At 45.0% G+C, this 27,442-nt stretch overlaps 1 protein-coding gene across 1 annotated transcript in view; it reads right to left on the bottom strand.

Annotated features, from left to right (window-relative positions):
* Positions 1-27,442, bottom strand: part of LOC138488122 (S-adenosyl-L-methionine-dependent tRNA 4-demethylwyosine synthase TYW1-like) — a 1,632,770-nt gene that overhangs the window by 405,171 nt on the left and 1,200,157 nt on the right. Inside the window, exon 14 of the mRNA XM_069614883.1 lies at positions 26,615-26,725. Coding sequence (XP_069470984.1) covers positions 26,615-26,725 — 111 coding nt within the window. The remainder of the gene's footprint in view (positions 1-26,614; positions 26,726-27,442) is intronic.

The raw sequence follows: 27,442 nt of genomic DNA, 5'->3' as shown, positions 1-27,442 counted from the left end.
GGGCACAACTTGTCAATAGCAGGACATAGTGTTAACTTGCCTTCGCAGCGAATTGTGGAATTAGTAATCGGCTTTAATTTGTTTCGATCTGGACTAACAGATGTTCGGGGGAACCTTTGCACCTCTCCAACCCCCCTTGATTCTCCTCCTTGCCCGCCCTAATTTGGCTAGGGATGAGTTTCCGGCGATGTATCCCTCCCCCTCCCCTTCTTAATGGTCAGAGACCCCGGGGGGTCAATAACTGAACTTGTATGCACTCAAAGAATTCTGTAGCCGCTCAGTCTGGGTTGGGCTTTCTTCAGGGGGTGGGGGAACCTCGGATCTTGTGCCTTCTGGTCACCCTTGTCCATGTCGCCGATTCTTGCTTTTTGGCGGGATCTCGGGTAGTCGCCTCTACTTCAAATTCCTCGCTTGCTCCCCCGATGCCCATGAATTTCTCTGCTTCTTTCAGGGAGTGGAGCTGTTGCTGTGCGCCCTCCCAGGTGAATTTTTCGGATGTTGGGAAGCCCCAACAGTATGGGATCTTTCTTTCACACAGCCATTCAGTAAGTGGCATGAGGGTTTTCCTTTTCTGAAGGGCGGAGTTTGCCAGATCGTGATAGAAGAGGATATTGGAATCCCTGGCTTCTCTCATAATTTCTTTTTTCACCCTGAAGTAGTGGACCCAGGCTAGGACTTCCGGAGGCGAGGTAGCCGATTGCCGTGGGATCATTCTGTGCACCCGGTCAATTTCCAGTGGAGACTCGTCGTGGAGTGTTAGGATAAATCTGAACAGGTCCACTACTTAGCCTTCCAATTCTGAGTCCTAGACCAACAACAGGATCCCCCAGAAGCAGATGTTTTTCCGTCTTGACCTATTTTCTGCGTCTTCCTGCTTCACCTCGAGCCCGATGTATGTTCCCCTGATGGCTCTCCCTTTTTTGGCTTCTCCGGGATGCTGTTGCCCATCAGTGCGGCAATGTCAGTTTGCCTGGTCGCCTTGCCACTTTTCGCCATTGCTCCTAGTGGTACGGGAGCGGATTAGAGTAGATATGATAAGCCTCCTGTAGACTCCCTCTCTTCCCAGGATCCCAGTAGTCGTGGGGCCCTAAACGCTCAACTCTTGGAGCCAGCCAGGAGCTTCTAAGGAGCCATGCCACTCGCGGCAGCTCCAAGCCACGACCCCCCTATACATAATTTTTTAATGTTTTAAAACAATACCCTTTATTGTTTGTTAAAAGTATAATAAACTTGAACTTTTTTTTTAATAATACATTTTGGGTATTAGTTTATTGTTGTATAGGTCTTTCTGTCATTGAGAGCCGTGAGACAAACTTTATAACCTTCCTTTTGTATAATTAAGGTTGAATACCCATGAGGTAGAAAGGCTGAGTCCCCCGCCGTGTGGCTAGCCGTTGTGAGATTAAAGGAAAAAACCTTTCACCTTCTGGACAGCAAGTCTCTGTGTAGGAGGACATGTCGGTGACTGTGGTTGCAAGTGATCTGGGCTCCAATCATGACTCAACGGCTATTTTTCCTTTTTATAGTCATTTTAATTGGATATATAAGTCTTATTTGTGTTTTGTAATTTGTAACTTTTAGGATTCTTATTAATACTTGTATGGGGTCCTTCTCAAATGAAAGCTTTTTTGACTGACACCATCTGACCACATTTTGATCATTTGGGCTTCCCATTTTTTTAGTTGAAAGTACCACCAAAAAGATAACGACTTTGCCCTGAAGTATGTAACTGCCTGGCTCTTAGGGTAGAGAGTGGGTGGGTCATGGGAGTGGGGGGCTACTGCCAGCTATCCAATGTTGGACCCAAAGGTGGTGTGGGGGGAAGCCACTAGTCCACACCACTATGCCTCAGCCATTTGGTAGAGGCATACCCCAAACCAATTGAAACACGCACCGTGTAACATAACTAGACTCATCTGCCAACTATAGAATCTGAGGCCCCATTGCTTTCAAAGTCTGCCCTGTGAAGCTGTTAAGGTATATCCACTTCACAGGAGAGATCAGGGCATGGGTGCATAAATCCAGGAGCGCACCATTAGAGGTGCCCAGCAAGGAAAGCGTAGCTTTTTTTTTTTTAATTGTACAGTGTACAGAAAATATGTATGTGAGAATGCTAGACCAAGAGAAAGACTGTCTATGGGATATCCAACTTGCTCCCAGAACGGCCATTCAAGCCGACAGTTAACAAGCACAGAGAAACTTAAATATCAGTCCAATGAAGAGTATTGCCAGGTGCAGAACTGAACCTTGGGCTCCCTGGTTACAATCCTGATTCACAAAGCAGAGAAATGGAGGATTCAAGATGGCGGTCAGCCTATTTAAAGGCTCAGCAGGATTCTGCAGAACTCAGGACAGGGCGAATGAAGCAGTAGACCGCTCATAAACCGGAACAAGACAATGAGCATTCACTATAATAATTACCCACACTTGAACCCTGTCAGGTGGGGTAGACCCGAGAGTCATGACCATGTCCCTAGGTAGGAGCCAGAAGAAACATGTGGGCTGATTTGAAGCTGAGAAAAGGGGCTATCAAGTTCCTGGAGGACTGAAGAATAGGCAGAGGTCGTGGCAGTTGGAGAGAGGTGGGTAGGAGGGAGAGACAAGGAATAGTAAAGACTACTCCCAATAAAGCCCAGTCTTTAATCCTCAATAACATTCAAGAGGAAAATCCATGGTCATCGACACAAGGAAGAATGGCAGAGTGGTGATGAGTACTGGGGCCGCGTATCAAGTACAATGGTCAAGTTGCTGGAGAAGAAATAGCTGAGCCGAGAAGTTTAAATACAACCCAAACTCAGCTGAAGGAGGTCAAGGGAGTCACAGGAAGGAGAAGGAGCAGAGAGAGCTGCAGACATAGGTCTGCTTTCTGGTCGGGAACACTACCGAACACCACGCGGTTGTGGCAAACAACAGAGAAGCAGAAGCGACCTCGAGAAGGAGGTGCTGGTGGTTTACTGCAGAGAAGGCAACCAGTGTTTCGAAGTATCAAGTACGGCACTTGTCCGAGCGCACACAAAGCCAATTCAGCAGAGCCAACGAAGAAGAAAATGCCAAAGGCAACCAGTAAGCCCAAGGAAAGTGAAAGGGTTACTGGGTTGCCAGCGTATCAATACCATTACTTAGAGCCGAACAGAAAAGAAAGTGACGAGAACCAATGGAATCCCGTAGCAATTCAAGAATGCAATATAAATAAATGGGAAGGCAGGGAAAGCAATTGGGAATAGATTAAATAAATTAAAGTATTTGTCAAGCATATTGTAAATAAAGTCAAACCAGAAGGAATAGGAAGTTGTCTAATAACGTCCAGGCAGGAGAGTATACCAGGTGAAGATAAGCTAAAGTGTTTCATATATATGACAACACTTCAACATAACAAAATGTCATCATGTAACTAGTCTACAACTAGCATTTGCAATAGAAAAATTCATAAAATGACAATTTCAGTACATCACATTATCACATCAAAAATTATAAATACAGCCATCTAAAAAATTGTTTTTACAATTCTAAAAACTAAGCATTAATTTTCAGCATCAGTTTTTTCAAGAGATTCCTGCCAGATATAAAAAAGGAACAGCCACTAGGGGAGACCTAGAATAAATCTGTGCCCAGAATTGATCTCCAGCAATATTATCGATGTTTGGTACCAACTTGGCATACCCTTTGGGGTAACAATCCTCCGTAGATCCGCACAAGGGAAGCACATGCCTAGCAGAATCAATGTAGTTCCTGCATAATCTGCACCCTCTATGAGTTAGGGAGATTAACCATTGTATGTAATATTTCAACACGATTACGAATAATAAAAAGGCAATAAGCTTCCGATTATTTGTTTTCATTAAATAACTAAACGGCTCAAGGAAATAAAATCTTTGTTTAACATAATTACCATACTTATTTTTTTAAATAACTCATCCCTATCCCATAATACGGCCGCCTTCTACATTTCCTTGATTAAAAAGCCTACATTGAAAGGAAAAGAATCACAAAGGCCAATTTTAAAATGGAACTCTTCCACCTCTAACAAAGTGCATGTAAGCAGCTGAGCCCAGATTATAATATGTAGGAAAAAGTCCCAAAAGGTTGTCTTAATGTCCTTCAGATCCCAGAATTTTTAAATAATAAGTACTTCTAGCTATCTTGCATAGAGTCATAATGGAGGTTAGGTCCAATTCACAACACAACACCTCAACCGGCACAGCGATAGGGAGGCCAAGGAATCTACGCAAAATCGTTGCCTCTAGCTTCTTAAGCCAGGATATATCCTTTCCAAGGAAGACATTCAAACCATACAATATTGCAGGAACAATACTTGAACTGTACAACTTAATACATCCCTCAAAAGAATATCCTCCATATTTACATATGAAAGACTTAATTAGGATAGCTTTTCCCAATATCTCTGGCAAAATTGATACCATTTTTCTTTGCCCAAGCGAGACCCTATCATACGACCTAGATAAATAAAACTGTCAAAAACCTCCACAGGAATACCATTTAATTTCCAAACAAAGTTAGATCTTCTACATTTATTTTCTCCTACCTTCATTATTTTGTTTTTGCTGATATGTTGCAACCAGTCAATTCTTAATATAATACTCCAACATGGCGTTGAGACTACGTTGCAGACCTACTGCTGTCCTGTCCACAACGGAGGCGTAGTACTGACTCTTAGAGGAAAATTATGTACATTCTCCATAACTATACTTAGGTCTGCAACATAGAGATTATACAAGAGCGGGGCAATCACACAACTCCATGATTAGTACTTATTTGAGAAGACAATAAACCCTCCTTATTAAGTCTAACCATGACAGATGTATCTGTATACACTTAATAAAATATAACAAACAATCATCCAATCCCCAGTCAAAATCGTTTGAGTAATTAAAGCAAACATACGTTTGCCCTTTGCTCAACAAAGTACTCCCAATAAGATGTACAATGATGCAAATGTTATCAATGGCAGAAAAACCTCATGAAACCCAGTTTGCTGTGGTTTCAGTATATTTCTTTCTATTGCCCAGGCATTCAATTTAACTAATATACACGAGGCAAACATTTTTGACATGGAGTCCAACAGAGCCAGTGATTGATAATTTCCCCGGGTTAGATCTCACACCCTTCTTAAACACGGGTACTAATATTGCCTTTTTCCAACTCAAAGGTATAATCCTATTCTTTAAAACATGTTTACATAAGAACAGCCCAGAGTTCAAGTCTATTTTTGTACACATAACATTGAAAATCCCATCAGGGCCAGCAGCATGAGAAGCCTTAAGTTTCTTAGTGAGTTCTAATAAACTGGCCAACGTAAAATCAAACCATAAAGACATATCTCCAGTATAATCAGACGTATCCACATCAGCCTTAATAGTACTTTGCGTTACACCCCCGGGATTACAATACAATGTGGACACATACTTCATCCATTCCTCTTCTGGAACGATATCAATCTCCCTTGCATCATTCAGCATCATATGCTTTCCAAAATAATGCCAGAATTTTCGAGCATCTCTATTCTGCAAAGTCAGGTAGACAATGACCAATAGGCACCACTTCGAATAGATGCTTTATGCGGTCTGAACCAGTTCTTGTATTTGGTCTTTAAATTGCCAACACACTTTAATTTTTCTACGGGCAGAACATGGCCAGGTCTCATCTTCCTATGTACGGGCAGAACTCCATTGCCAACCACAAAATTAGGTTTCGCCTTCCCCTGCATGTCAAAATATACATTCTGCATAGACTTACACAATTCCTGGACTACTCTATTCATACCAACGTCACCTGCAGTAAACAATAGTTTAGAAGATAAGTCACATATTAGGTTTTCATTAAATATGTCAACATTTATATTAGTCCAAAGAAGTCTGTTAGATTGTCTATTACAGAGTACATTGTCGTCTATTATTCTTATAGCCAGAGGTTTCCTAGTGTAATAAAAATGCAAGTTCCGAGTGGTGAAAAGGTACGCTCTTAATAATTGCAAGACAAGCACTGTAAAAAGGCAGGGGCTCCCTTTAATAGTGTAGGGGAGGAGTGGTCCAAAAGACCCCCCTGGCCTACATCTCCACCCCAGGTGAGGGCCATGGCTCATCGGGCGTCCCCTCCTTACCACCCAGGCCCAGGTGGTGGATGGCTCACCTGCTGAAGACATTGCCCACACGTATTGAATTTAGCTAGGCCTCAGAAACCATTTTGTCTAATAAAGATGGTGTGAGCGTAGCGCACTGTAGCGCGGCCCCCACCCTCGGAGAGTTTCAATTATCCCTGTTGCCGCAGCACCCTGGCAGATCCGCTGTGGGCACGTTCCCACGAACAGGACGGACATGAGCTAGCATAAGATACTAACACTGTAACATTTCACCGTCCGCAGTGTATCACTGCTCCCAGAATGACCCGGTCAGCAAGGCCTGGGCAATGGGAAGATCTGTAGAATGGTTATCCGATGAAAGCAGAAAGGTACCCAAATATGAATGTCTAAAACCACTTAACACGTATATCCTTTCCATACAACCACTTTCTCTAAAGAAACCTGTAAAATTGTGTAATTATTGTACATGACACCAGCCCTGAAGGACCCACACCCCTGCAGGGGTGTGCAAATGATAAAAGCATTCAGGGGAATTATTCTTTATATATATCATTGAAAACCGTACACCCCGTGATCCCGCGCCATAACTGAACTAATGCTGCTAGAGTACACAAGAAAACGAATGTAACCGTACAAGGGGCACATGTGAAGGGTGTGCGAGAATGTACTCGTCACGTGTGTATGTCTAAGCCCCTTATATGCCACCACCGTCACATACGGTGGCGGGTCATTTTCTATGTACTCCACCAACCTCAATGCTACCTCACTTACTGCAACTGTATATGCATATAGCTAAATACTGTAATTGTTGAAACATAGTGTACGAATAAGGTGCTCAGACTGGATATAATTACAACGCCTCTAGCGAAATGAAATGTATGTTTTTAAGTAATTCAAACAAATAAAGTGTTGTAATGATTGTGATGTTTTCGCCTCCAAAAACCGGCAACACGCGAGGAAAATACCTTAGTAAGTATGTGCAAGGCCATTTCCCCTCCCACCCTGCGGAGACTGCCAAGCATGAGAGCAGAGGCCCGCACCGCACTGCCCCACCTCCCCCAACTAGACTGGAGCCGCTTCAAAGATGTGTAGCCCCTTTTGCAGCACCCAAGGCCACGGGCCGCCACCTGCATTATTTACAGCACAGCAGTAAACCTCTGCCTGAACCCACGCTTCCAAAGGCGCCCCCTCGTAAACCCCACAACCCGCCAGATCATCTTAGACTTATGGCCCTGTGCAATCAGGACACGCAACACTGTGGCAACACACAGCGGCACATTTATAACCACATCTAACAAGACAGGGAGGCTTGTACCGTCCGTCCCATGCCCTGAAGCTTAGCCCCTTAACCTATGGCTCCGGTCAACAGGACACTGGTAACCATGCCCTGACTAATGACCATTAGACCCCTTCACAAGGTGCATTCCTCCTGTGTTGCATTAACCTGTAGAATAACCTATTGGAAGATTTACTAAAGAAGATAATATTGCAATGACTGAATGACTGCGGTGTGCATGGCCTAGAGAAATAAGTCAGGAAAAGACATTCATCTCTGACACTGGCCGCGATGGCACAACAACACCGCCCGGATGAACCCTGCCAACCTGCCAGGCCCAGCCCAACCCACGAGGCTGACCGGTGACGTTCTCCACGGCCAACCACATCGCAGCAGCACCTATAGTTAGTCATCGCCACCCAATCCCATTGAACTTGTGCCCCCTATAGTATGTAGGGTCTTATGACTTTTTTTGTAAATATATACGCCTGTCTTTGCTATTGTCAGACAGAGCGCTCTCGGAGTTTGCAGAGTTCTTTGCATGCCCTATTCTGGTTGATAAACTCCCATTTAAGCTCACCCGCACTCTGTCCTGGCTTTATTCCCGACTTGGGAGAGTCCTTTATTGTCTCTCATTGCGGGGAGGATCGTGCTGGCGGGGGACGCTTGCCTTCAGTGGTGACCCCGAAAGCGTGATTATTACTATTATTTTTTCCTGATCTAACATTACCGTCCCCTTTTGGCACGAGAATCTCCGGTCGAAAAGGGATACCCACGGTGAGCCGGCTCCGGGAGGCTGGCCGCCAACGGCGAGCGGTACACTAAGAAGTGCGCACTCAAAAGAGAGAGGGTACGGGATCCCAGTTGAAAAATCCCCTTTGAGTACCGCTCGCCGGAGCCGGGGCTGACTGTTGAGCTGACGGCAACACTGCCTGGACGGACCCAGTTTCGGAGACTATCGGTTCAAGACGGGCACGTGAGTATTGAGTGCGAGCGATTGTAAAGGGAGTGGGGGGAGAAGTGTAGGACAGGGAACAAAGAGGGGGTACGCAGATCCACTAAGGATCATCCTAAAATTTCCTTGCTTTTTCTTTGCATATGGCCATTAGGATTAAGAGGTGAATAAGAGATAAAAGTGACGGGAACCTAGCTCCGAAAGGGGGTGGAAGGCGGCGCCGCATAGTGCTATCTTGACTAGTACTGGGAATATATGAAGAAGTGGAATATAAGATAAAAGTGTCCAGCAAAAGGGGGCACTGAGAATATAATAGTGACCGCTATTACTTCTTTCTTTTCTTTTCTTTAGGGTTAGGGGGAAAATAAAAGTGAGATTAGCATTAAACTCAGGGAGAAAGTAAGAGAGAGAGAGTCCTATTATAAGAGGGAAGAGCAGACCAATATATATATATATATATATATATATATATATATATATATATATATATATGCGCATCCATATATCCGAATAAGAAAGACAGGGACAGCCGGCTAGGGAGGAAAGGGAGGGCAGCTTGAATTGTGAATAGAGTGTTACTGGGAGGTGTGTGCACCTCGTATGTGTCAGAGGACAATTTGATGTTGTAAGTGTGTAAAATGGCTATAAATGTATAGAAATGGAATGGTCATGGTGAGTGTGACCGGATAGAACATTTTGAAGAGAAAAACAACAAGGTGGAGTGAGTGTGTACCTATTTGATTTCCAGGTTAATGTTGTCGAAATAACTGATGGTTTGCTCTTGTATGTGCCCCCCCGAAGAGTAGAGACTGTGTACAGCCAGTTTTGTATTGCGCAGGCAGGGGGCAGAGCACAAGGGAGCCCATTATTGAATGTGAAGTAAAAGACGAAACCCATATTGGTAAGAGGTTTACATTGTAATTGTGGACACACAGAGAGAAACAAGTACTAGGAAAATACACAAGATGGGGGCCGAAACACCCTTATCACATATATGTAAGAACCTACCAGGCTACGCGGAGCGAATTAAGAAATATCATGACCAATGGATAACAGAGTTGAAGGGAGAGGGATTACCCCAGATATGGCCCGAGGGAGGGTCATTTGATAAAAGTGTTCTGGATATGGTGGCCACATGCATTTGTTTGAAGTACAAGGGGAAACAGTTGCAAAATAGGAGAGAAGTATTAGATCTTTGGAGGTTATTTGAGGAGATACCACCGCCTAAAGCACCAGCATTAAATCCTGACCTCCCGTCCACCACCGACAATCCGCTGATGATAAAGAAAGATGTTAAAGAATTGTCAAGTGTAGCGCTACCAATAGAGGTAATAAGTTTGTACCCGATATTAAACAAGCCTGTGCCTGCAGAAGGGTACAGTGACCCCACTTACGTGCCTCCCCCGACAACTACTACACCCCGCCGGCCTACGGCACCCCCGCCATATGAAAGTACAAGGGAGCGAGCCCAGGCAGGTACACAAAGGGTGGACATAGAGAAGCTCACAGATGATTTACAATCAAGACTCTCAATAGCAAAAGATGAGCTCTCGAGGATAAAAGACATGTGTGAACAAACAGCACTTAATGCGGCCAGATCAGGGCGCACGTCTAGAGCGCCAGGTGAGAATAGAAACCTTGAAGACGAGTGGAAAAAAGGCGAGATACTGTTCAGAATTGAAGAAGAACCGACACGAATAATCGAAGTAGGGACACGAGAAGGAGATATTGATAATGAAGAAAGACCTATGGGGGACAGAGAGGAATTACTATGTGATATAAGGGAGGATTTAGAAGAAAGCGACAGGTTGAGTATGGCAATGGGAGGGGGAAGCGAAGGGGGGGATGGTACATGTTTAATGAGAACATTGGATGATGAGTGGACGGGGCGATTAAGAAACAGGGTGGGGAAAATGGCATCACTGGGGACCTCAGCAGCCAAAACGGGTCCGGATGCAACGATAAAAGGAAGGCTACAGCTCCCATTGATACATAGGGGAGGGGGGAGGCCGAATTATATCCCATGGGCTCAGATGGATAAAGCCAATTTATTAAAGCTATTGCCCCCGTTGTCAGGAGGGGCAAGTAAGTGGATATACGCCTTTGAGAAACACACTGCCGGGGTACCCCTAGCAATAGGAGATGTGAAGAGCTTGCTTGTATCAGCAGTGGGGGACCAGGTTGAGAGAGTGTGGGTCAAGGCCGGTTTCCCGGGAGTAACATTAGACTGCGACCGCCATGACGGGGCCTCCTTTAACACAGTGCGTGCAAGGGTGTGGGATGCCTTGCGAGAAACGTTTCCAGACACGCCAGATTTACAGTCAGTAATGCAGTGTACAATGAATGACGGGGAGGAGGCTATGGATTACATTTTTCGGGTCCAAGAGATGTGGAGAGCGGAAACGGGCACGCCCTGGTATCAATCGACATCTTTATTTTATTTCATTATAAAAAGAGGGCTCCCCAAAGAAGTGCAAAAGGCGCTCGACAAGATAGCAGGTATTGAAGCGAAGGGATGGCCTGAGATTCAGAGTATAATAGTACACCATTGTAAGAGAATAAAGGAAAGGGAGAAGGAGGTGGCGCAGAAGAGATTGGCAGACAAAGCAAAACTAGTGCAGACAAAGTTGGTGAAGGTCGCAGCAGCAGTAGCCGCACTCCCCCACAGCAGGGAGGGAGATGAGGAAGAGGAGGGGCCGATAGCAATACAAGGAAGGGTGGCAACTAATTGGGTTGGAGCAGGACAGCGGCAGTGGAACGAGCAGGAACAAGGCGGAGGTCCGCAGTGGCAAGAGTGGACCCCTCGAGGGGGACGAGGTGGGTACAGGGGCCGAAGAGGAGGTGGACCGGGATACGGAGGAATGGGAGGAAATGGATGGCAGGGCCCTAGAGGTGCACGAGGGAGTTGCTGGAACTGCGGAAGATGGGGGCATTACTCTAGAGAGTGCAGAGCCAGACCCAACAACGGGTTCCAAGAAGTAGAACAATATGGCCACCCCCACCCGGGTAGCCCATATGGCCTTCCGATGGGACAACAACAACTGAGAAACCCAGGCCAAGGTAATAATGAGCAGCAACAGGGGCACCAGTATAGAACACAGAACCACCCACAAAATAATGACAATATGCAGTACACACCAGGCAACCCTTTCGCGACAACAGCAACCGGGGCCCCCGTACCAGCCCCTACAACGGCATGTCAGTGGTTTCAGGAAGTGTCTTTAATCAGGGGGGGCGATGAGACACCCCGCATAGGACAGCCCACAGAGAACACTTGCGTGTCCAGTTCTATCTACAACCTACAATGCAGCAGAGGAACCATTGGTAGGGGCGCAGATAGGAGACAAGCAGTTCATATTCATGGTTGATTCCGGAGCGGAGAAATCATGTATCCGGGAGGGCCGGTTCCCGTTATCTAACAGGAAGTTAGAGACGCAGGGGTTCTCTGGGGCTGTAATTGAAGTTCCTTACACAGAAGCATTGGATGTAACAGTGGGGGGTAAAACTGTAAAGACACCCTTACTGTATTACGAACACTCACCCATAAATTTATTAGGGAGGGATCTCCTTAGTAAACTTAACATGACCATATCGTTTACCGAGAGAGGAATAGTGTGTTCTACACCCGGGATATGCCCCTTGCGTGCAATGTTGGTAGTGCAAGCATATACAACCACACAAGAAGTACGAGGGTTGCCGGAAAATGAGGAAATGTTTATTGAAGGGCTAAAGACATTGGCCCTCATAATTCCAGAGCTAAGAAGAATGGACTGGAGAATTCCAGCAGAGTTCCTCTTCCGCCCCATAGTGTGCCCTGACACAGCACCAGGATCAGTGGTATCATTAGACTTGCACGCTGTACAGATATCAGCGAAAAGGATCGCTGTGATTGGAGTGGATAGGGAAGGATGTGAGTGGCGTACAGTGATGTGTATCAATGCCAACATCGCCCTACGAGAGTTAACAGATGAGGATCTATTTTCAGACACAGAAGGGGATGGTGAGATAGTAATGGAAATAGCAATGCCCTGTGACATTTTGATTCAAGCCAGGGAAACCCCCGTCCAATTGATGGCAGTGGTAGGAGCACCGCCGTCATTTTTTGATGACGACATGAGGCTCGTACCAAATAATTTGTGGACGACAGGCCCCCATGATGTAGGGCTGTTGCATGGAATACAACCTGTGGTAATAAAGCTAAAGCAAGGAGCAATTTTACCTCAGGTAAAACAGTATCCATTGTCCCGTGAGGCTGAAGAAGGGATAAAAGAGACCATAAATGCACTACTAGCACAAGGGATAATAGTGCCTTCAACCTCCCCATGTAAAACATGTATTTATCCAATCAAAAAAGCAAAAGGAGGGTCTTGGAGGATGATACAGGACTTACGCCCTCTAAATGATGTAATTCAGAAAGAGTTCCCTCTGGTCCCGAACCCTGCATCAATATTATGCAGCATCCCGAAACTGGCATCACATTTCACAGTAGACGACTTGAAAAACGCATTTTTCTCAATACCCCTGGCTGAAGAGAGTAGATACCTTACAGCATTCACACTGGGGGGTAAAAGGTATGAACACTGCAGGCTACCACAGGGATACTGTGAGAGCCCGAGCATATTCAACCGCATATTGCATGAAGACTTGGGAAACCTATCTGTTGTGAGCACAATAATTCAGTACGTAGACGATTTACTAGTGTGTGCACAAGACGAAGAAACATGTAGAAAGGATTCAACAACGCTCCTGACTCTATTGGCCAATAAGGGGTACAAGGTAGACAAGGAGAAACTACATTACTGCCTGACAGAGGTCTTATACTTGGGACAGCTGATATCAAAAGATGGAAAAAGAATAATTCCCGACAGGGTAGAAGCGATAAGATCAGTAGCAGAACCCACAACAGTGAAAGAGATGCAGAAATTCTTGGGAATGTGCAACTATTGCCGAGCATGGATATTAGATTATGCAGCATATACGAGACCCCTACTACAAGCACTCAAAGAAGCACAACAGGAAAATAAAAAGATTGAAGGGTCAGAAGAAATGAGCACGTCATTCAAATCATTAAAAAGGTTAATTTCAAGCGCTCCAGTGCTAGCCAACCCTGATTATGGACGCGAATTTTACCTATTCTCACACTGCAAGGGAACACTCATGACAGCTGTTCTGACACAAAAGACGTCCCTAGGACACAAGCCTTTGGCTTACTGTAGTGGTGCTTTGGATGCCGTAATGCAAGGCCATTTCGCGTGCGAGCAATCACTCGCTGCAGCCGCGTTCGCCATTGAGAAAAGTGCCACAATAGTAATGGGTTGCCCTGTAACATTGTTTGTGGAACATTCATTATTTGCAATCCTTCAGAGGTCAAAAAGCACACTGACAACACAGCGGGCAATAGCTTATGAAATCATATTGTCCAGCACCAACATCCATGTGGTGAGATGCAAAACAGTAAACCCCGCGACATTCATTACAGAAGCATGCACACTAGAGGACATGCAGGACCACGATTGCGCAACATACACAGGAGAAAGAGGGGAGTACACAGTGGTGTGTGAGAACGCTCTGAGCGAGGGGGAAGTGTACTTCGTGGATGGATCTGCATCCATTGATGTGGGCACGGGAGAAAAGCATGTTGGGATGGCGGTGGTGAGATTAGAAGACGGTGAGTATGAAACATTAGTGCAATACCGCCTCCCATCACATTACTCCGCACAAGCAGCAGAACTGATTGCGCTCATAGAAGCACTACATGCTGCAAAAGGTTGCGCAGTGACAATATACACAGACTCAGCTTACATGACGACGACAGTACATGGAGGTCTAGCGAGATGGGGCGGAGGGGATTTCGACGGGCAGACGGAACACCAGTACAGCATGCAGAATTGTTGAAAGAGTTAATTGAGGTCCTACAAAACCCTACTGCAGTAGCAATAGTTAAGTGCCAAGCACATACATCCAACACAGACGTTGTATCTTTGGGGAACGCGGCAGCAGACGCTGCCGCCAAGGAGGCTCCCTATTTTCAGAAATATGAAGCAGGTGAGTACATGCTGCAGCACAAGACAAACGAAGAGCCCCCAGAAGGGTACAACATGATGCCCATATCACAAATACTAGAATTGCAGGAAGGAGCTAGTGCAGACGAAAAATTGATGTGGACAAAACGAGGGTGCAGCAAGTCGGGAACCGACTTACTGTGGCGGCAAAATAACTCAGGGAAAGTGGTAATGCCAATCAAGTTACTAGAAATTGCGTTTCAACAACTACACTTCCCTGCACATAATACCAAACAGCACATTGCAGCAGAAATACAGGAAGAATGGTTCGTGCCCTGTCTCCAGGAGCACGTATCTCGATTAGCAATGGAATGCACAACATGTCAGATTTACAATTCAGTAATGACATTACGCACGCTCCGGGGAACAATTCCTAAACCCATTGGCCCATTCAGAGAACTGCATATTGATTACGCAGACATGGGGGAAAGGTGTAATGGAGCATGGTACATGATCGTGATTGTGTGCCCATTCTCAAGGTGGGTGGAAGCAGGACCATGTGCACGACCTGATGCCAAAAGCGCTGCCAAGTTCCTAGTGAGGGAAGTGTTCCCGCGCTGGGGAATTTGTGACGTGATTCGCTCAGACAACGGCACTCATTTTGTGAATGAACTTTTCAAGGAAGTCACTACATTATTGGGAATAAAACATAAATTGTGTTCGATTTATCATCCTCAAAGTAATGGCGTAGTGGAAAAGATGAACGGACTGTTAAAGAGCAGGTTATCAAAACTATGCTTTTCATTGAAGAAGAATTGGATCTACTGTCTGCCCCTCGCGCTATTTGAACTGAGGAATCAGTCTAGTAAAGATCACCATTTGTCCCCGCACGAAATCGTGACTGGGAGACGAATGCACACAGCACACTCTCCATTGCGCGAACACTCAGATGCACACAGGAGCGCCGCGATATTGGGAGAAGAATTCACAGACTATTTGAAAAAATTAACAAGGGCAGCGCGCGCAATATCAAAGCAGCTCTCCCCACCCTTCACTAGAGAGGAGGGGAACACAACAGGGTCCGTCACAGAGCCTGAGCAACAGCTACAGCCGGGCGAGTTAATTTATGTCAGGAGTTTTGTGCGTCGATGGAATGCGCCATGGTTCCACGGCCCATACGAGGTAGTGTTCTGCACGCCCACAGCTGTAAAAGTGAAGGGCTTGAGGTACTGGGTATACTTGACAGATGTACGAAGAGCATATAGTAATGTGCAAGAGGAGGCAGATGAGGAGGCACAGACAACAGCAACCGATTCAACTGAACAGAATGTCTGAATATTAACTTGTGTATGTGCGTCAGCAATGAACGTGAATGGGAAAGTGACTGATAAAGTATCCCTACATTCTCTTTTATATATTACTAAAAAAAAAAAAAAAAAAAGTTTTTTTTGACTTATATGTAATTAATGAAGTGATGGAATTATGACATGTCGACACCCTTGTCTGTGAATACCCTTCCCTACAACCCTACCCGCTTCCATTACCCGTCAATATATATTGGCACTAATGGTGCCAACAAAAATGTTTACATGCATGCACTTAATGCACTTTTACATCTCAAACAGGAACTACCATGGCATCTAACAGGCAACCTGCAACGGATAGAATTAGTAGAATGAGAGAATTATTAAATGAGAGATGCAGATATTCGTAGGAGTGTGGATTATCTGTGTGCATTACGATGTTTTTTATGCTAATGTTTGGACTGGTTACATATTGGTTTGTAGCGTTCATCTCTATCGAGATGAACGAGAGGGGAGGGATTAACAGCACTGGGATTAACAGCACCACTGGGACCAATGTAACTGCGAGTGTCAATATGAGGGAAGGTGATTTTCTGGTATGGGACGGAACTAAACTTGTATGGGGTTATCACACCACACCATCCAATGCTGTCATATCAGAAAAGAAAGAGCCACAGGGTGGAATGCAAAACAACACAGTGTCTCCACCAGTGATGTACAGGTATAATGCTCGCAGTTTAAATGACCGAAACCCGTCTGCCATATTGTGGTTGTATGACACCCCCACCAGTCAACCTGCCCCCATCTTAAAAAACAACCTGCAAGATAAACTCAGGTACCAAAAGGAAAAGATGCTAGCAGCACACGAAATCCTATATGATGAATCGGCCAAGGGGGGCGGGGATGAGAAAGGGGGGTCTATTTTGTCCCTCGCCCAGGAGGATGGGAAGTACATGAGGAACAAGAATAACAGGCGGAAAAGGGAAACCGGGAGGAGGAAGTATGATGAGTATTATGGGTTAGGATTAGATAAAATGGAAGACCCACGACACCCCCACCAGACAAATAAGTGGTACGCAGATATGAGTGCCACCGCAAAACAAACAACAAATGAGAGCTGTTATGTCTGCTCCCTTATTCCTCATGCTTCAGGTACACCCAAAGTATTGCTACCCAAAGAGTTGCCAATTATAGATGCCCAATGTCTCCTTCATCTCACGTTATGCAGGATTAAGAACACCTTCCAGGCACATGAAGTTACTTTTGAAATGCTGCAGAACGAGAAAACTTGCTACCCAAAAACGGCAGGGGTGGTATGTCTCGAGGAACCATTTTTTGTAATACAAGGGACACTCTTTTCAGACAACAAGTGGAAGGATGAAGAAGTAATGTGTAAAGCCGAAGCACTGAGAGGTGTGGCACCAGAGAAACTGCAGTGGATAGAAGAAACATGCACACCAGTATGGAAGGAACACATTTCAAAACTAACTTGGGTAACCGCCATTGAAAAACCCTTCAAACTACAGAGTGAAATAGACTATGAACTATGTTTCAAAGGAGATGGGAAAACCACCATGGGAACAAACAAGAGCTGTAACAAGACCCTCACCATCCCAGATCTTAGAAAAGGGACAGCGGCCCTAATGGACACGTACTGGGTATGCGGCAATCAGGCATACCTGCACCTTCCCCCGTCATGGAGTGGCAGCTGCTCAATGGCCACTCTGCACTCAGCTCTAATGGTAATACCAGAAAGCCACATCGATGAAAGCAAAAGAACACAGGGACGCATACAACAGAATGCAGCCCAGCCGACTGCGGAGTCACAAATGTATGTCCTGTCTTCCGGGAACAAGGGAGAGGTGCTGACCCGTAACAGAAGAGCATCAAATTACATATCAAAGGCATCATCAGAACTGTTGGCTCAGATCTCAGACAGATATCGATTATTCAGCTCAGCAGAAACATTCTTCGCCTCACTCATCTCAAGTGTCCAAGCAAGGGCAAACGCAAAATGGCTCCAGATAACACGTTGGGAACTGATTCAATTGGCCAATGACACTGAAGAAGGGTTCAACGTAATAAAAGTGGAACTAAGGGCTTTACGGCTGATGACAATGCAGAACAGGTATGTCTTGGACCTGTTGACGGCGATGGATGGAGGTGTTTGCCGAAAAATTGGAAGTGCCTGCTGCACTTTCGTACCTTCCGAAGATGCAGAAAACGGCTCCCTGTCCCATGTGATCGAAGCAGTACACAACCTAGGAGAAAAGATGAAAATGGAAGGTGGAGCGGAAGACAGTACGTGGTTCGATAACATTTTCTCCTGGGTCCCCTCATGGCTTGGAACAACTGAAATTTTTGATGCCAGCTGTGGTGTTCCTCCTTTTTGTTTTTTGCCTGTGCCAGGTGGGTCTTCGATGTTGTGCTAACGCAGTACCTAATGGTGCAATGATGATGGTGACAATGGGCAACACCCGTGGGGCAATGCATAACATGCAGGAAGTGCAGGTACAAACAGGAACAGATAACACACCAAGATATCAGCTGGTGCCTATCTATCACAACAAAGATATCGTAGATAAAGCATGGCACACCACCATTAGAGAGCCCCGTGTACTAGAATGGTACCAAGAGGTGTGGGTAGATCTGGCGGGAGATGGCGGATGTATATACCTAACCTGTACCCCAGATGAATATGCCAGAAGAGGGGAAAGCTTACGGGGGGTGTGTAGAGCATGGATGCCCATAAAAGGCACACCTGCATGGGATGAGGCAGTGATGGACGAAGCAGAATGCAGAAGGCTGGAGGAGTTAAAGTATTCGTTACTTAAGTAACGAAAGGGGGGAAATGTAGGGGAGGAGTGGTCCAAAAGACCCCCCTGGCCTACATCTCCACCCCAGGTGAGGGCCATGGCTCATCGGGCGTCCCCTCCTTACCACCCGGGCCCAGGTGGTGGATGGCTCACCTGCTGAAGACATTGCCCACACGTATTGAATTTAGCTAGGCCTCAGAAACCATTTTGTCTAATAAAGATGGTGTGAGCGTAGCGCACTGTAGCGCGGCCCCCACCCTCTGAGAGTTTCAATTATCCCTGTTGCCGCAGCACCCTGGCAGATCCGCTGTGGGCACGTTCCCACGAACAGGACGGACATGAGCTAGCATAAGATAGTAACACTAACATTTCACCGTCCGCAGTGTATCACTGCTCCCAGAATGACCCGGTCAGCAAGGCCTGGGCAATGGGAAGATCTGTAGAATGGTTATCGGATGAAAGCAGAAAGGTACCCAAATATGAATGTCTAAAACCAATTTTAACACGTATATCCTTTCCATACAACCACTTTTTCTAAAGAAACCTGTAAAATTGTGTAATTATTGTACATGACACCAGCCCTGAAGGACCCACACCCCTGCAGGGGTGTGCAAATGATAAAAGCATTCAGGGGAATTATTCTTTATATATAACATTGAAAACCGTACACCCCGCGATCCCGCGCCATAACTGAACTAATGCTGCTAGAGTACACAAGAAAACGAATGTAACCATACAAGGGGCACATGTGAAGGGTGTGCGAGAATGTACTCGTCACGTGTGTATGTCTAAGCCCCTTATATGCCACCACTGTCACATACGGTGGCGGGTCATTTTCTATGTACTCCACCAACCTCAATGCTACCTCACTTACTGCAACTGTATATGCATATAGCTAAATACTGTAATTGTTGAAACATAGTGTACGAATAAGGTGCTCAGACTGGATATAATTGAAACGCCTCTAGCGAAATGAAATGTATGTTTTTAAGTAATTCAAACAAATATAAAGTGTTGTAATGATTGTGATGTTTTCGCCTCCAAAAACCAGCAACAGGCGAGGAAAATACCGTTGTAAGTATGTGCAAGGCCATTTCCCCTCCCACCCTGCGGAGACTGCCAAGCATGAGAGCAGAGGCCCGCACCGCGCTGCCCCACCTCCCCCAACTAGACTGGAGCCGCTTCAAAGATGTGTAGCCCCTTTTGCAGCACCCAAGGCCACGGGCCGCCACCTGCATTATTTACAGCACAGCAGTAAACCTCTGCCTGAACCCACGCTTCCAAAGGCGCCCCCTCGTAAACCCCACAACCCGCCAGATGATCTTAGACTTATGGCCCTGTGCAATCAGGACACCCAACACTGTGGCAACACACAGCGGCACATTTATAACCACATCTAACAAGACAGGGAGGCTTGTACCGTCCGTCCCATGCCCTGAAGCTTAGCCCCTTAACCTATGGCTCCGGTCAACAGGACACTGGTAACCATGCCCCGACTAATGACCATTAGACCCCTCACAAGGTGCATTCCTCCTGTGTTGCATTAACCTGTAGAATAACCTATTGGAAGATTTACTAAAGAAGATAATATTGCAATGACTGAATGACTGCGGTGTGCATGGCCTAGGGAAATAAGTCAGGAAAAGACATTCATCTCTGACACTGGCCGCGATGGCACAACAACACCTCCCGGATGAACCCTGCCAACCTGCCAGGCCCAGCCCAACCCACGAGGCTGACCGGTGACGTTCTCCAGCCACGGTCAACCACATTGCAGCAGCACCTATAGTTAGTCATCGCCACCCAATCCCATTGAACTTGTGCCCCCTATAGTATGTAGGTTCTTATGACGTTTTTTTGTAAATATATACGCCTGTCTTTGCTATTGTCAGACAGAGCGCTCTCGGAGTTTGCAGAGTTCTTTGCATGCCCTATTCTGATTGATAAACTCCCATTTAAGCTCACCCGCACTCTGTCCTGGCTTTATTCCCGACTTGGGAGAGTCCTTTATTGTCTCTCATTGCGGGGAGGATCGTGCTGGCGGGGGACGCTTGCCTTCAATAGTTATACAGTCAATCCCAAAATAAATGAAATTTACAAATAAAAGAAATGCAGGGGCACAGGTAAGTATAACCAAACTTAGGGGTAGGCTGAAATGCGGTAATAGGCTCTACAGCATGCTTTTCCAGAGATCGTGTTTATTAGCTTTTTCATTATCTGTTACGAAGCTGCAGTGGCTGGTAACAAATTACAGGTCCCACGATCGCAGGCTGGTATGGTAAGAAGCAAACAATAGTTTTTATTTTTTCGAGGTCACAGATTAAAACCCACGGGTCCCACCGACAGGCAAGGAGGGTAATACAGTTTTATAATTCGATTTTTAGATGGTGTCAAAAGAACCAAAGCAGTTTCAAATTGCCCCTTAGCAAGTTTCGCCTAGGAAGAAGGTGGAAGAGTTCTTAATATGCAACATTTGTATGACCATGTCCGTGATTCAAGGTTCTGACAGTGCCATGGTAGAGAGCGTTTTTCATGAGAAGGTAGATGCGATGACAGGGACAGATGAATAACGTTCCGCTGATAATCTCAAATGTTTCAATGAATTGTCATTAAAATGTGGGCAATGGGGGTTGGATTGTGACGTCACAAATTATAATTAAGGGCGGTGTGGGAAGGTTTGTGAACCCAATTACAGAGCATAATGTATGTTTTTCTATAAGGGTATGCCTGAGCACCAATCAGCTTTTTTCATGTTGCAAAGTTACTAATGTTAATTAGCTTGATTGTTATAAAAGTTTTAGATTTAGGGATGTTTCTTTGACAGCGCCTTTTCACGCATATCTGTTGCACGATCTGTTTGAATATGGCTGTCCCAGCTGCGTCTGGCCGGTTACTTCTTGCATGTGTACACTCCTTTTTTGACTACTTTTGTAATGTTTTATTGGTGAGTACCGAGGCAACACTCCGACATATTTTTGGAGGCCCCAGCGAGATATCTCATGCACCCAACCAGGCATGGGGATTCCAGCCATGCTCCCAGTCAAGTGTGGGACAGCGTCCATTTGCCAGTACCAAGAGATGAAACAACAAGGATGTCTGCGGATGCCGAGTTCCCGAAGGTCCGCCTGATCCGGCGCCGACTTCACTCTGACAAGAGTACACCCTTTGAAGGGAGACTGAGGTCAAGAGAAGTGAAGAATCTCTTAAACGGATACTTGAGTGTACTTGTGCATGAAAGCGCTAGGGGTGGGAGGGACTATTTTATGGTGTATAGCGATGCATCGTCAGAAGTGGTGGAGACCTGTTTTTAGCACTTGCGAGTCCAAGGTAGACGGCGAGTTGGCCTGAGATGCCAGGTGACCCAGCAGCGCTCTGCAAAAGAGTAAGTGAATGTAACAATTTTGATTGAATACCGATCCAATGAAATAAGGCAGACAGGGCGCAACTTACCCTACAAGGGATACCAATTGGGGAATAATTATAATTCGCATTGCCAGAAGCTGAGAAACCGCTGAAGAAAGATGCAAGGGCAACCAGGACACAGATCTCACGATAAGGCAAACAAATTAGGGGATAAATGTAACCCGCGTTGCCAGCAGCCAAGAGGTTGCAAAAGAATTAAACAAAGACTACAGGAGCACAACTTTCCTTATATGAGATGCCAATGGAGAAAAGCTTGTAGCCTGCATTGTCAACAGCCAAGAGGCTATAAACGAGTGATACAGAGACAAGAAGGATACAACTTCCCTTTAATGAAATACCCACTGGAGGAAGAGTTATAACCCATATTGTTGTAAGGAAGGCATGGTATCAAGCAGTAGACAGATACAATCGATACAAGTTTCGAAAACCTTTATTTATTAATTTGATTGGGATGGTAGAATTCCTAACTGGCCCTCACTCTAAATTGGGAGTAATCGCGACCATCAAATAATAAAAAATACGTCCAAGTCAGTCTTGTCAAAATAAAAATGCTTATACTACATAAACTTAACCTTGCCCTCCTTCTCAAGATAACAAATGCGTTAAGGGAATACAAAATGAAAAATAGTCTCTCAAAAAGAAATGTCAGAATGGCTTCACTACCAACAACCTTCCCCAGGGTCAACCCCACAGGGTCTACTGAGTAATAAGCAAAAGATAGGTGGATCGCACAGTTCTATCAGTCTTGCACACATTGGCTTACTGGTACAGTTCAACAGTTTAATCTTAGATTTTCAACTTCAGGCAGTACAATCACTTCCTTAGGTTTCACCTGACTTGCCATCAATACTCCGTTCATATGTTCTCAATTTCTCACAGTTCTGCACAGGCTTCCCTCTGCAAGACTCGAGCCTGTCTTGTTTCACTTTCATCACACAGTTCTGCACAGGCTTCCCTTCGTCAGGTTCAAGCCTATCTTGTTCTTCATGGTGGTTCCCTTCAACATGTTTTATCTAAGATATCTTTCACTGTTGAAGACGTTCGAAACTGCAAGGAATTTACATAAACCTCTGCATGGCCACTTCGACCACTCTTTCAATAATCCTTCAATTCACAATTTTCTCCTGCAGCATCAATGCCTCTTGGTACTTATAGTTCTTATTCACTTTCACTTGCCTTCTTGGCCTTTGCCAAAGTTCTTATATTTTACTTTTGCGCTCTTGGCATAATTCACAAATCATTTTCCTCTCATTCAACTTTCTTTTCTTTGATCTCCTCTTGTAATATCTTTCAAAAGTTTGTAACATTTCACAGAGACTTTCGAATAAGCAACTTCCTCTCGCAGGACCACTCTCATACTTTGTATCCTTTTCTTTTAACTATTGTTCTCTTCATTCGCCCTTTATCGGCACACGCAACACCTCCAACTTTCAAATCGAGGTCATTTTCCCATTATCAACCATACTTTTGTTGCCCTCAATAACTCATCGGTTGTGTTAAATGAATTTATTTCATGTTTTTGCCGCAGCTTAAGGCCGTTACCAATGCCTCCTCTGCTCCTCCCCAACTCTGCCGTTCACCCGGGAGGGTCCGAAACATTTTCTGCCAACTTGAAGGTTTCCTTCCTCCGCTCACTCTGCTCTGCTTTTCGAAAACTCACGGCTTCCAAAAAGCTTGGAAATCTTGCCTGGCTTTCTCTCGATCCTCTCAACTGTTGATCAGCCTGTTGGCCTTTCAACTCCCACAGCCTGGTTTGCATCAGTACCCAGCCTCACTGTGCGCGCCACCTTTTATTTTCACAGGGGGTGTTATAATAAGTGGCAGGTGTACATTAATAGAGCAACATGCCTGACTGTCTTGCCCCATTACAAGGACAGGGCCAATGCAAGTCAGGGGAGTTAATCCTTCTGGCCTCATTCCTCATCTTCTTTGGGGCAGTTCATTTGTCAAGAAAGTGGGGAGGAATTATGGGAGTTGTAGTTTCCCATAAAATAAACAGGGATAGGGTTGGATGGGTTGTAGAAAAAGGGAGATAACATGTCTCACCATCGAGTGCTTCTCCTCGACTCCCCGAGTCGAGGAATCCACCCTCGAATGTCCACCCCCAGGGTCGGGATCCAAAAGTGATGGCCTTTTCCCTGTCCACCCGAGTGCAGGATCCCCGGGGCATAGGTTGTGAAACACTCTTTGGTTTTTCACATTGTCAAGAGTCCAGAGACATTAATGGGAAGCAGTTAATAATACTCCTCACATTGGATGCTCGTGTGGAAAATCTTGGAACAAACATTACAACTGAACGCGATATCATTTGTAGGATTTTTTATCCTGGCAGGCGAGAACACCGGGAAAGGGACCAGTAATAAATAGTTCTGGCAGGCAAGTGGACCAGGAAAGAAGAAGATAATTTGAAGCACTGTGGTTGTGGTAAAAAGGTGTGTTGGAAAGAACTTGGTAATTCTATGACCTTTCTTAATGAACTGTTGCATTTCTATGCTATGCTGACAAAAGAGTTTCATTTGAAGAAGTGTGAGAGCTAATAATTACTTGGCCTCTGAAGAAAATAATTGTCTTATTTGATGTACTTACGTTTCGAGGGAGAGACATTTGCTTTACCATGCAGGAAACTGTTTACTTTGCCAAGTAGGTGACTCTGGAGACTAACAGTTGTGTTTGATTTATAACCAAGCCTTTGTGAAAGAGACATTTTTTGACAAGTGGAAGGAGCCAGTGAATGGAAAATACTTTTTGTGCTCCATTGAATGGAACTTTGTATTGCACATAACTTTATTGAAAGCAAACCTTGCTCTAGGTATTCCTGACGTGATCCAAGGGAAAGGAGTTCAACACTGGTCACAAGGAGTACTTTCTAAAGCCTTTGAGATTGAATTGGTATACTATTTTGTGGAACTAAAAACAGCCAGACATTCCTTGTATTATTGTGTTGTATGTAATAGTGTGAGAGACAGATACTGTTGGACACTAGGTCACTTTTCTTTAGTCTTGGTTTGCCAGGCAGGTTCATCGTTAGTAGGCTAGGGAAAGATGGATATTATCTTACCCCTTTTCATCTTAAGAAACTGGAAACTTTTGGGAACACTATACCCATGTGTCTGTATCACATTTCTGATCCCTCAATATCCAGATCTTTGCTTACTGCTTCATCTTAAAAGCACAGTATGATTCTCTCTGCAGATTAAAACATAGATTTAATAAAGAATTATCATCCACAGGAGAAGAAGAATGATTTTACCCCATATCAGTTGAGCACCCACTGCCATTGATTGAGGCTGTTGATTCAGGGCTACCGATGTTTGCTTTTGGGAGGGTTCTACACAGTAGGGCCAAATACTTCAAGAAAGTCATCCGCAGCAGGAATGATAGCAACGTCACGTATAGCTCCCCACCCCCCCCCCCAACAGTAGAGGCACTTCTGAACTCTAAAAATCACCATCCCCAGCAATGGGACTCCTATAGAGCCAACTAGAGGTGATGAGACTGCCACTGGAATTGGCCCCACAATATCACTTGCCAGAGTTGAAACAATTTCTATAACCACCTGCACATTTTTCTTTTTATGGTCAACTCTCCCATAATGTGCCTTGACCATGCGCAGTGAATAGGTTTTAATTTGACCAGGCATAGGGGCTCACATTATTAAAGAAATGCCAAGGGATAATAACCACCCAGAGTACAGCAAGGTCCAGCAGAACGGGAATTAAAAGATGAAGATTGACTCAATATACATGACAGCATAGAAACAAGAGCACAAATTCACAGCATGTGAACCACCTTTACCAATGTCTTACTACTGTATCCAAATTGCATTAAAATGGCTGCAGAGTTGCTACACAATTTATCAGCCCTTTAATGATGTGTATCAACACAGGAGTTCTATCTTTAGGTCAAATCTCCCCGGCTTCCAGAGCACACCAAGCTGCACACAACAGAGCACCAGGACAGCAACAGCATGGGCAAAGAGCCTGTCACCCTGCAACAAGGCCAGGGGCACCAGGCACCGCCCAACCTCAGAGAGCTGGGTAACCAAAAAGGAAACCTGTAAGAAAAGGACTGCAGGTCTTAACACAGAACCCAACTGTGTCAAGCCACTCCTTCTCCACCAGTCAAGGACTCTTCCAACACTCAAAACGATACACAGCGTCAGTATACCAACTGCATGGAAAATAATACTTCAAGATTAAGAAGAGGCAGGAACGAGGAGAGTGAGAGGGGCTATCGGGAGGAGCCGATTCAGTTGCGTTAGAAGAAAGGACCTACACACATCCTGAAGTTTAGCATGAAAAGCCGTACTGATGGGACAAGAATTCAGAGATTCGGCTGCTTCCGACAACGCACTTACACACCATAATGGAGATGAGGCTGTATCCAACTAAAAGTAAATGCTTTACCCAAATAAACTGCCTCATCTGTCAAGAAGACAGTAGCCATGAGGAAAATGTCTTCTGAAGACAGGGCTGTCAATTCAAAATGTAAGAGCAGTGGCAGTTCCAGAATTCAATGCAAAATGTAACAGAGAAATACAAGTAATTTGACAAATATTTTTCATCACTCTTTTATGGAAGATTTAGCAGCTATAACTAAAGTTTGAATACAAATTCTGTTTTCTAGAGGTCCTATACAAAGCAACAGACTGCACAAGGAGTATGCGGTTTTACATGAATCATTAATTTCCAAAATGGAGAATGGGCAGAGGCACATACACAATCTAATTAAACCAGCTCACCTTAACCTCAATGAAGTCTGGTTTCCCAACGGCTACCAGTTCAGCATAGGCTTTCAGTTCGTCCACATTCCAAGCCTTCACCAGAGTAAGTCTGTACACTGTACGTTGTTGCTAAAAGAGAACACAAATTGGTTTTGTATTTCGACCGATTTACATGCTTGGTTAAATATTCCATGTCATTAAGGGCAGCTCACAGAACACTTTGGTTAGAACCTTTGCATTGGCTGCAGTTTCATTGGGGATCAAACTACCAACGGCCCCTATGCCAGACGTCAACAAATTGAAGATGCATCGTCATATGTCACAACCATGTTTAATTTATAGGACATGTAGTGAGAACTTACAAGAGGGAGCACTCAAAACAGTTTAAACAAGAGTACAGGATTGGTTCTAAGAGCAAGTGGAGCCCTGCAGAAAAGAGACATACTTCAGAGGTCAGGTCTTGATTTTCTCCGACTCTTCCGACTTATTTATTTATTGCATTTGATTACACGTTCAAACCCTTAGGTATCACGGCGTACATACATTTTAGTCATACATCTGGGTTTACATACATCTTAGTCATTTTAAGCAGTTGCAATTATGGCAGTAACATGCTACTTCAGCCATTACCGGTATCTTGTGTGTCTTAGGCAGTTACAAACATCTTGGGAGTCTTAACCAGTTTACATTAGACTTGAGAATCTTAGGCAGTTGCAGAAATATGAGGAGGACAGGAGCGTTCCTCAACATAAGAGCTACATGTGGGTTTGGCAGTATATGGAGTGATAGGGCAAGCTTTGTTGCGCTTACGCTGCTAGTATTTGTTAAACAACCAGGCTATAATGT

The sequence above is a fragment of the Ambystoma mexicanum genome, chromosome 9 (genome assembly GCF_040938575.1).
Source record: "Ambystoma mexicanum isolate Mex_15411 chromosome 9, UKY_AmexF1_1, whole genome shotgun sequence".
NCBI classification, from domain to species: domain Eukaryota; kingdom Metazoa; phylum Chordata; class Amphibia; order Caudata; family Ambystomatidae; genus Ambystoma; species Ambystoma mexicanum.
Note: the sequence above shows the minus strand (reverse complement) of the source record. Positions and strands in the feature narration are given on the sequence as shown.